This window comes from Orycteropus afer, unplaced genomic scaffold, assembly GCF_000298275.1.
Source record: "Orycteropus afer afer isolate SDZICR_OR568_19922 unplaced genomic scaffold, OryAfe1.0 scaffold00466, whole genome shotgun sequence".
NCBI classification, from domain to species: domain Eukaryota; kingdom Metazoa; phylum Chordata; class Mammalia; order Tubulidentata; family Orycteropodidae; genus Orycteropus; species Orycteropus afer.
The window spans coordinates 234152-243620 of NW_006922053.1; the positions used below are offsets into that span (position 1 = coordinate 234152).

The following is a 9469-nucleotide window of genomic DNA, read 5'->3' on the forward strand; positions in this document are numbered from 1 at the left end:
TTTCACTTATTTCCTTAGGTTGTGTTTTGCTTTCTTCTTTTTTGATTTAGTATGAACATTTTCAAAATTTACGAGCAAGAGTCCTAATGAGTCCTCACGTACACAAGTCCTAGAGCTGACACTTGGTTCAGTCTGTCCGCCTGTCGTCCTGTGGTGGTTGTGTGTTGCTCTCATGCTAGAAGCTATGCCACTGGGTCACAAGCACCAGCATCACCCGTGGTGGACAGTGCAGCCCGTGGACTAGACGGACTATAAAGAAAGGCCAGGTGATCTCCTTCGGCAAGTTAGCCGTGAGAGCTCCACGGTTCTCAACAGAGCGTTGTCCAGCTGCTAGCCTTGGACACATCTTCAGGAGGGATCCACTACTGGAGGGTCGTAGCCCATTAGCTAAGGTGGTGGGCCAAGGAGGGCAAGGGAGACCCTCACGGAGGTGGATGGGCACAGCAGCTGCAGTGATGGACCAGACCGTGCTGGTGATTGGGAGGGTGGGGATGGCATGGAGTGGCCAGTACTGTGCTGTGTTGTGTAGGAGGGTGCCATGATTCGGAGCCCCCCGGGTGACCGCTGCCTGGCTAATATTTCTGCCATGTTATTTGCTCTATATTTCTGTATTGTGAAATATTTTGGGTCATAGACATGACATTTTACCCCTAAATATTCCAGCATGCACCTCTAAAAACATCAGGACAACTTCCTACGATACTGCATCACTCCTAACAAATCCAACACTGATTCCTGGCTGTCGCCGAATGGCCAGCAGGGTTTTCATGAGTAAGTTAAGCTCAGAAGGTGGGCGATGTGTCCATCAAGATAATGATCGTGATGTCACCCAGAAAGGAATTGTCTTCGATGGCTACTGGGGGTGGGGGCAGAGCACTAACTAGAGGGTAGACACCTATTAACTTGGATGAAGGGAACAAAATAAATAAAAATAAAATAAGTCATAAGACTGTGCCCATCAGAAATTGTACTTCCAGGGCTAAGGATCTGACTTTCCTCCTGAGAAACAACAGAAGGAATCCCCCCTTGTACCGGGAGGTGGGAATGAGAAAAATACTCATTTTTCCATAAGCCGAGAGCGTGTGGGACAGTGTCTCCGGCAGCTCTGGGTGGGAGAAGCAGCATAACCTACTGCAGCCCACGTGGGTCCTGGGCTCCGTGAAACCACAGGACCTGAGACACCGTGTCTCCGCTGCCCTCAGCCGATGCAGGTCTGATGCGTGTGAAGAGAGGGGCTCTGGGCCTCGGGGAGGGTGGGTGTGGAGCCCCAAGCCTGCCCCATGGAGGTGTCCCAGAGAAGGAGGACTCAGGGGGTGGCTCTCCAGCTCTGCGGGAAGGAACCTGTCCTCAGAAGGGGCTACAAGGAACAGAGCAGGCACTGAGAACGGTGTCGAACAATCTATTTTACTAAATAGCAAAACGAGCATCCATTACAAAAACAGCATCCATTCTGGGCTCTCAGTCCCCTTCCCACCCCTGAAAACGGAAGTGGGGCACTCAGGGTGGAATGAGGAAAGTGTCTCCCCAAATGCTGCAGCCACCTGAGTCCCAGTTCTACGCATGGAGGTGGAGGAGAACCGCTCACTGCTCCTTCAGTCTAAGGTCCTCCTTGCCCAACCAGAACCAATGGGGCCCTTCCAGGGCCTGCCAGGTCCCCATTGTGGCTAGCCGGGGGACGGTCCTGCCAGGTCGCACAGTGTGGCAGCCCAGCTGACAGTCCTGCCTGGGCCCCAGACTCAGGAGGGCACCGGGTACCCATAGTGGTTGTGGTCAGCCTCGCCCAGGGTCAGCGTCAGCGACAGGCTAGGCTTCCTCTCCAGCTCTTCCTCCTCCAGGCAGCGTTGTGGGGGCCGAACTTTGAAGAAGTCAGAGATGTAACATACCTGGGACGGGCAGTAGGTGGGAGCAGGGTGAGCGGAGGCGGGAGCCTGCAAGGGGAGCCACCAGAGGGAAAGGTGTGGGGTTCTGGGTAGGAGCAGGGAACGGGGCACCCAAGAGGGGCTGGGTACTGTGCGGAGGATGAGAGGAACCGGAGGGGGTGGGAGTGCGACCCCAGGAGGGAGAGGGGAGCAACTACAGCCTCATGCGGGGGAAGCGGGGCTAGGGGATCTGGGGCGGAGCAATGGGGTTCTGAGTGGGGGCTCTGGGCACGGTCACGGCTCACCGTGAGGCCAGCCACCATCGCCCCCTGCAGCAGTCCTACGAGGACATCGCTCCAGTGGTGTTTATAGTCAGACACGCGGGTGTAGCCAACGTAGAGGGCAAAGGTCACCAGGAAGAACTGCACCGTGGGGCGCAGCAGCCTGGCCCACTTCCAGCACAGCCGCGCCTGCACATAGAGCTGGGGTGGGGCAGGGGGTGGTTGGCAGCCTGGCACCTGGCCACACTGGGCACCCATCACACAGACAGCACCGAGGCTGGGGGCAGGCAGACCCGGGGCTCCAGGGCCCACGGACAAAGCAGCCCTGCCCACCATCGCCACTCTCCCCATTTACAGACGGGCAGACCGAGGCCCAGAGAAGGGACTGGCTGTGTTTGCCCAAGGAGTCAGCCACAGAGACACAAGACTCACCGCCAAGAACACCATGCAGTACATGCCGAAGGAGGAGTGTCCGGAGTAAAAGGACAGCCTGAGAAGAGAGGGCAGTGGGGTCGGCAAGGGCCCCTCCCCAGGTACTGGACCCGGTGCCAGAGAGGCTCCTCCGAGGGAGCCGGCAGGCGGCGGACGGCGCCAGGTCAGTGCGAGGCGTTTGTTCCTGACAGTGGAACAGAGTTCAGACTGAGCCTGGCCGCTCTTGAACCCCCCACCACAAACACGTGCGGCAGGCCAGTCCTTGAGCCGGGCAGGCCGCCGTGTCTCCCACCAATAACACGGCAGCCTTGTCTCCCGGGACCTCCGCCCAGCACCTCCAACCAGGTTAACAATGCCAGTTTCACCTGTTCTTTTTCAATAAAACTAAGTGTCACAGAGCCAGTGGGACCATGGCCATGGTAGACATCAAGCTCAACTGGTTTAACATACTCCACCAAAATATTGCTCTACGTTCGACTTTGGTGAGTAACGACTGGGGTCTCAAAAGCTTGCAAACGGCCATCTAGGCCAACAATGGGTGTCTCCTCTCTCTCCCAAGCAAAGAATGAAGAAAACCAAAGACGCATGGAAACCATTCGTTAAAGGGATAGTGGACCATGCGAACCTCAGCCTACATGACCCTGAGACCAGAAGAACTAGATGGTGCCCAGCTGCCACTGTCAGCCACACAGAAAGGGGTCAGTGCAGGAGATCCTGGACAGAGAGGGAGAACAATGTGGGAAAAAAACTCAAAATCATAAAAAAGACCAGGTTTGCTAATCTGATAGAGTCTGTGAGACCCCCAAGACTATGGCCCTAGTCACCCTTCAGATCTGGAATTGAACTCACTCCCGTGGCTTCCAGCCAAACAACAGACCGGCATATGGGTGAACATTTATATCAGGTAGGTACACTTCTTGGAGCAACCAACCGTGGGGACCAGAAGGGCAGCATTTGTACAGGGAGACAGCTCAGGCAGCAGGAGTGCACAGGAAAGAGGGACACGGGGAAATGGTAAGCACAGGGAGGAAGGGGGAGAGCCGTGACATTGTGGGGCATTGCAATCAATGTCATGACACAAAATGTGTAGGAACAGTTGTATGGAAAATGAATTTGCTCTGTAAGCTTTCACTCAAATCACAGTTTAAACCAAATTAAAGAGAAAGAAAGCGGCAGATGCAGGAGCTCAGAGGCCGTCCCTCTGGCATCAGGACTGTCAGAGCCAAGGACAGCCAGGCTCAGCCCCACCTGCCCGGTGACACTGGCTGGGCACCCCCCCACCTGCCCGGTGACACTGGCTGGGCACACCCCCCCCCACCTGCCTCAGTGACCCTGGCTGGGCACCCCGCACACACACCCACCTGCCTGGTGACCCTGGCTGGGCACCCCCACACCTGCCCGGTGACACTGGCTGGGCACCCCCCACACACACCCACCTGCCTCAGTGACCCTGGCTGGGCACCCCCCCACCTGCCCGGTGACCCTGGCTGGGCACCCCCCACACACACCCACCTGCCTCAGTGACCCTGGCTGGGCTAATGTACACCCACCTGCCCTCGGTGATATTGGAACCCCTGGACCCACCTGGCTTCCGTGACGTTGGCTGGGCTCCCCCTGCACACCTTCTCCAGCTGCACGTAGACTGAGCAGTTGATGCGGCTCCAGTCAGGGTCACAGATGGCCAGGAAGCTGGGCCGCAGGCGCCCGATCATGTACTTGGCCAGGTCTGTCAGGGACTGGCTCACGGCGGCCCCGAACAGGAAGGTCCCCAGAACTTTGTACATGGCGGCCACGTAGTTGTTGAAGTCGGAGCGGGAGTACAGGCGGTTGGTGTACACCAGGTAGGCCTCCCCAGCTGAGACCTGGGGGCACAGCGGCAGGCCTGAGCTGCTGGGGCACGGCCCACCACTGAGGGGAGTTCGGGGCTCCCGACCACCCTGGGGCTGCCGGGGAGCAGAGGACTCCAGGTGGGTCCTATCCCACAAGCACCCCCCAGAGCCAGGCCATGCCTCCCCGCCTCAGACCCAGTGGAGGGTCAAGCCCCCACACCTGCCCCGCCTCCACCCGCCAGCCTTACAAGGACAACGGTGGCCGTGATGGTGACCCCAGCCATGAGTCTGTGGGTGATGGTGTCTGGACGGTAGGGGTACCGAATGGAGTCATCGCCACAGTAGAATCCTCGCTTGTACGGGGCGTTCACCAGAGTCAGGATGGCAAAGGGCAAGGAGGCTGCCGAGAAGGGCTCTGGGTAGGCCCCAGTTACCCCCAGCCGCCTGCCCACAGACCTGCCTGCGCCTCCCCCCTGGGCTGCCCCCCACTCCCCAGGACACCAGGTGGCCTGGCAGATGGGAGGCCGCATCCCCTCAGGGCTCCCAGAGAAACACCACCTCCCCCCAGGCCTGCTGTCCAGCCCTCCCCCTACTCCCTGCCTGCCTCCACTGGGCTCCTTAGACAAACAAGCTCACCCAGGGCCAAACCTGTGACTGATCTGCCCTCCCCCAGGGCCTCAGGACCAGGTTGCTACACACCTCCTCCTTCACAGCTCGCCCCCTGTACCCGCCCCGTGCGCCATCCCAGTCACTGTGGAACTCCAACTGATGGCACCGTGGTTAAGCGCTTGGACGCTAAGGTAAGGTAAGGGGTTAGCACCCACCAGCCACTCCACAGGAAAAGGACGAGGTGGTTTGCCTCTGAAGGCTGACAGCCTCCGAAGCCCTAGGAGGCAGCTCTGCCCTGTCCTACGGGGCCGCTATGAGTTGGAATCCACGCCACTGGTGATGGGGTTTCTGGGCCCTTCACCAACCCCACATCAAGCAGCTTTCACTAAGTTGGCTCGTTGGTCTAGGGGTATGATTCTCACTTTGGGTGCAAGAGGTCCCGGGTTCAAATCCCAGACAAGCAGCACCTTAGTGCCTAAGGCATTTGACTGCTAACCAGAAGGCTGGGAGTTCAAACCCACCAGCCACTCCTCTGAAGAAAGATTGGGCAATCTACTTCCATAGAGGTATCGCCCAGGACACCCAAGGAGGGGTCGCTATGAGTCAAATCCGCTGGATAGCAGTGAGCTTGATTTTTTTTGGCCACCAACCCCAGCCCCACCCTCTCCCAGGTCTCCTCTCCGTCACAGAACCAGCCCGTGGAGAACAGCGCGGCAGCCGCGCTACCCTTCACTGAACACCAACGGCCCCAACACCTTTCTGGCCGCCTCTCTCAGCCAGGGGGCTATTAGCCGGCCCTCCCTCACTGGCAGTTTGAGGAACTGGTTTAATTATTTCCCTGGTGCCCAGCATAAATGTTCAAATAAACAACCCTGGTGCCCAGGGCTGTCAGGTGGTCTCCGGCGACGCTTCTTTCCTGTCACCAGACCCCCCCACAAGGGGTCCCCTCTGGGACCTGGGAGGATGAAGCCATCAGATGGGCTGCCCCTCCCTCTCCTTCCCGCCGATCCTCGTGGGGGGAGGAGGGCGAACTGGGCCGAGCCCCCCTCCCGCGGCTAGAATTCCGGGCCATTGTCCACGCCGCCCCAGGGCAAACACTCGGCCTTTGTTCCCCGTCCAGGAGGAGGGCGGCGGGGGGCCTCGGGCCGCCCCCTCCCCCAGGCTGGCCCGCAAACCAGCCCGACAGGTTTGGGCAGAGGTTCCGCGAGGTCCCCCGTTCGCCCGCTGTCCGGGGCCTTGCTCCCCCAGCCCTTCAAGCCCCCCGGCCCGAGTGCAGGCGCAGGTGGGTCCTGCACCCGCGGGGAGCGAATCCCACCGGCCGGCTGTGCGTCCCGGGCCAGGAGTTCCCCTCCGAGCTCATCAGGCATGCCTCCTGCGGGGATGGCGGCTCCTCGCGGTGGTGACGCCGCCGCGCCCCCCTCCAGCCCGTCCCGGCTCCGCCGAGCGCAGCGGCCGCCGCCCGCGTGAATCACCCCGGGCGCCGCGGGAGGGGAGGCGCGAGCCGTCCTCGGCGGCGACTTCCTGCAGTTTCGGCCGCGGGGTGCTGGCCTGACGCTCCCGGCCCTTTAGAGCCGCTCGGATACGTGGGCAGGGGCCGGCGCCAGCAAGCGGGGCCGCAGTGGCGGCCCTGCCCGCGCTCCCACCCGGCGGCGCCGCGCCTCCCGCGCCCGCTTCACACACCTTCGCGCGCGGGGCGGGGCCGACCCGGGAGCGAGTCCGCCCACCTGGGTCCCGCGAGTCTTACCGACCAGGAGGCAGAGCAAGTCCAGCAGCACGAAGACCCACCTCCGCTGCATACCGCTCTCCCGGGCCGCGCCCGCGCCCCCCGACCCGCGCCCCGTGACGTCCCGTCGCGTCCCGGCTCGCCGCGGGTCACATGGCCGCCGCGCCCGGCCCAGTGGCCCAGGGAAGGGGACGGGAGGGCAGACGCGGCGGGGCGGGGCGACCCGAGGCCAGGGAGGGGCGGACTCTGCCCCCGCCCCGCGGGCAGCGCGCGGGAAGGCGCGGGGTGGGGAGGGCGTGAGCGGGTGGCACGGGGACCCTGGGTCTCCTCCGAGTTCCTGACCCAGGGTGTGGGGAGGGGAGCTGTCTCTGGGCTGAGAGGGGTCGTCCGTGACCCCTACCCTGGCAAGACCAGGAAACCGGGACTCCGGGACCGCAGTTCCAAGTCCAGAAGGCGTCCGGGTCCAGCTGCGCGCCCAGGTTCGGGCGGGCTGAGCGCCCCGCAGGCGGTGGCCGTGAATGAATGTAGGACGAAAGGAGTGAGTGAGCGTGAGCCGGCTGACCCGCGTGTGTGGGGGCGTGGAACCCCGGCTCCCGCTGCACCTGCCCCGGGTTTCTCGGAACCTCTCGGTCCTCCTTGGGAACTGGGGAGCGTGCTTAAAGCTTAAGACCTGAAATCCGGAAATGCCTAAAGCTGTCGCACCGTCGTAGTTCATTCATCTGCCAGAGATTTCACTTTCCCAAGAATCTAAAGTCCTCGCGCATCTCGGACCCAGGCCTTGCAGGGCCGTCAGAGGGCCGCTCGTGTGGACCGCTGTCGGGCTCGCCGTCCCTACCATACAGGAGCGAACTAAGGCGCCGGGGACAGGCACTCGTTCGCGCAGGCGCGACTGGAAAGGGGCAACAACAGACTCTTGGCACCAAACACGCCCTTTCCCCACCGGGCGGGAGCTGGCTGGGAGGCAGCCGGGCCTGGAGCGCTGAGGCTGGGAGCAGGGCGGGAGGAGCCGCCTGCAGTGTCCTGACACCGGGATCTCTGCCCCGCCCTCTCGCCAGTCCTGAGAGGCCACCGTCCCAAGGTCACACACAGGAAGGGGCGGTGCTGGGATTAGAACCTAGGGTTCACCCCCTAGCCTCTCAACCGCACTGAACACTCTCCCCAGTAATCCTTCTTAGTGATGCAGGGCACAGAGGTCCAGAGAGGGACTGCCCCGGCTCAAGGTCAAGGCCCTTGACTTAGAGCTCCCGCTTGACCTTGCTTCCTGGGGGAAGAGGTTAAACAGACGGCTGTGCGGGGGCTCACCGGGAGTTCTGAGGGCGAGGGGTGGGAGGGTCCCGTCCTGCTGGCGCTGGGGTGGGGGCGGTAGACGCTGACCCGTAGCTCTGGCATCAGCCAAAGGGCAGGGCTGAGGGGAGTCTCTGGGCCAAGGCTCGTGCCCCCCACCTTCCCTCGCTCAGGCTGGTGGAGACAGCGCCCGCGCCTTGCACTGCATGCACGGTATGACAAGGCCCTGGATGGAAGCTTCCGGTACTGAATGTTCCAAAGTCGCTGGTCACAGAGAGACAGGGGCGAGCACCCCAAAGCCGCTCTTTCCCACACACCCCCAGAAGCTGGGGGTGCGCGCCCCAGACTTTCTCAGACCCTTTCCAGCGGTTTTCTGGGCCAGTGCTGCTGTGTCCTAACAGGCAGAACTCAGGGCAATGGGCTCGTTCGTTTAATGCGGGTGAAAAGCCAAAACCAGACCTCCTGCCGTCCCTTCTGCCGCCAATGAACGGCTTTCCAAGGCGGTCGGCCCTTCCGAAGCCTCATCTTGAGCGGCTGCTGGGTTCCACTCACTCTTCGGTTGGCAGGCCAACGCTTTAACCACAGCGCCACCAGAGCGCCTCCGTTGCGTGTGAGGGCTCCCTGAACGTCAGTGCCACCCTCACGTTCTCACCCGCACCTCTGCAACCAGGCGTCCACGGCCCTGCGGCCGGCGCCACACCCTCAGCCGAGAAAGCGCAGCGTTGCTGGCGTCGGCGAGCTGGACGAGGTCGTGGCGGCGCGCCTGTCGGCCGGAGCTGCAGCAAGCGGGGAAGACCCGGGGAGGCCCAGGGCGGAGACCGGCGCGGGCGCGACCCGGCGGAAGGGCCTCCCCGCCCGCCCTCCCCTCAGGTCAGTCTGTGAAGCCGCGGGCAGCAGGGTCAAACACCCGCGGGGCAGCGAGGACTACAGCCGGGTCTGGGATCCGAACACCCCGCCTCACAGATTCTCCCACGGAACCTAGTCAGGCCCCGCGCCGTCTGTGGCGGGTGGGGGACGGGGTCCGGAGGCCCGCGAGGCCGAGCCCGGACTACCGGGACCGAGGGACGACAGAGCTGGGAGCGGCAGAGGAAGTCTGTCCCCCCAGAGGGCCCCAGCACGGCCGGCCGCAGGGTGGGCTCCGAGCTGCCAGCCTGCCCTCGCTTCCATAGGCGGGGGACGCCGGTGGGCGCACGCTCCCCCCCCACCTGCGCCCCGTGCTGCCTGCTGGGCCTCCCAGGGAGCGGGCAGGGCGCCCTCTTTTGGAAAACGTGGGCAAGAGCGGCAACTCTGGCTCCTCTGTGCCGACACGGAGCGCCCTGTCCCCATCTCAGAACGAAGCAAAGCACCCACCGGGCAACCCCGCGTCCACCTCACGACAGCACGAGGGCAGGGTGTCGGTCCCACGAACCCCCGCGTCCACCTCACGACAGCACGAGGGCAGGGTGTCGGTCC

General features: G+C 62.6%; 1 protein-coding gene across 1 annotated transcript; it reads right to left on the reverse strand.

Annotated features, from left to right (window-relative positions):
• Positions 1-1736: 1736 nt before the first annotated feature.
• Positions 1737-6806, reverse strand: PLPP2 (phospholipid phosphatase 2). The gene is made up of 6 exons (XM_007954531.2): positions 6755-6806; positions 4650-4801; positions 4157-4434; positions 2573-2630; positions 2165-2341; positions 1737-1883 (listed from the first exon to the last, which is right to left on the reverse strand). Exons 1-6 carry the CDS (start codon positions 6804-6806, stop codon positions 1737-1739), a joined length of 864 nt encoding a protein of 287 aa, XP_007952722.1.
• Between the last annotated feature and the right edge of the window lie 2663 nt (positions 6807-9469).

Coding starts and splice junctions, on each gene's coding strand:
- PLPP2 (XM_007954531.2), bottom strand. CDS start 6,806: ATGCAGCGGAGGTGGGTCTTCGTGCTGCTGGACTTGCTCTGCCTCCTG. Junction 2,342..2,572: donor ACTGCATGGTGTTCTTGGCG/GTGAGTCTTGTG, acceptor GCCCCACCCCAG/CTCTATGTGCAGGCGCGGCT. Junction 1,884..2,164: donor CGATGGTGGCTGGCCTCACG/GTGAGCCGTGAC, acceptor TGCCCGTCCCAG/GTATGTTACATCTCTGACTT.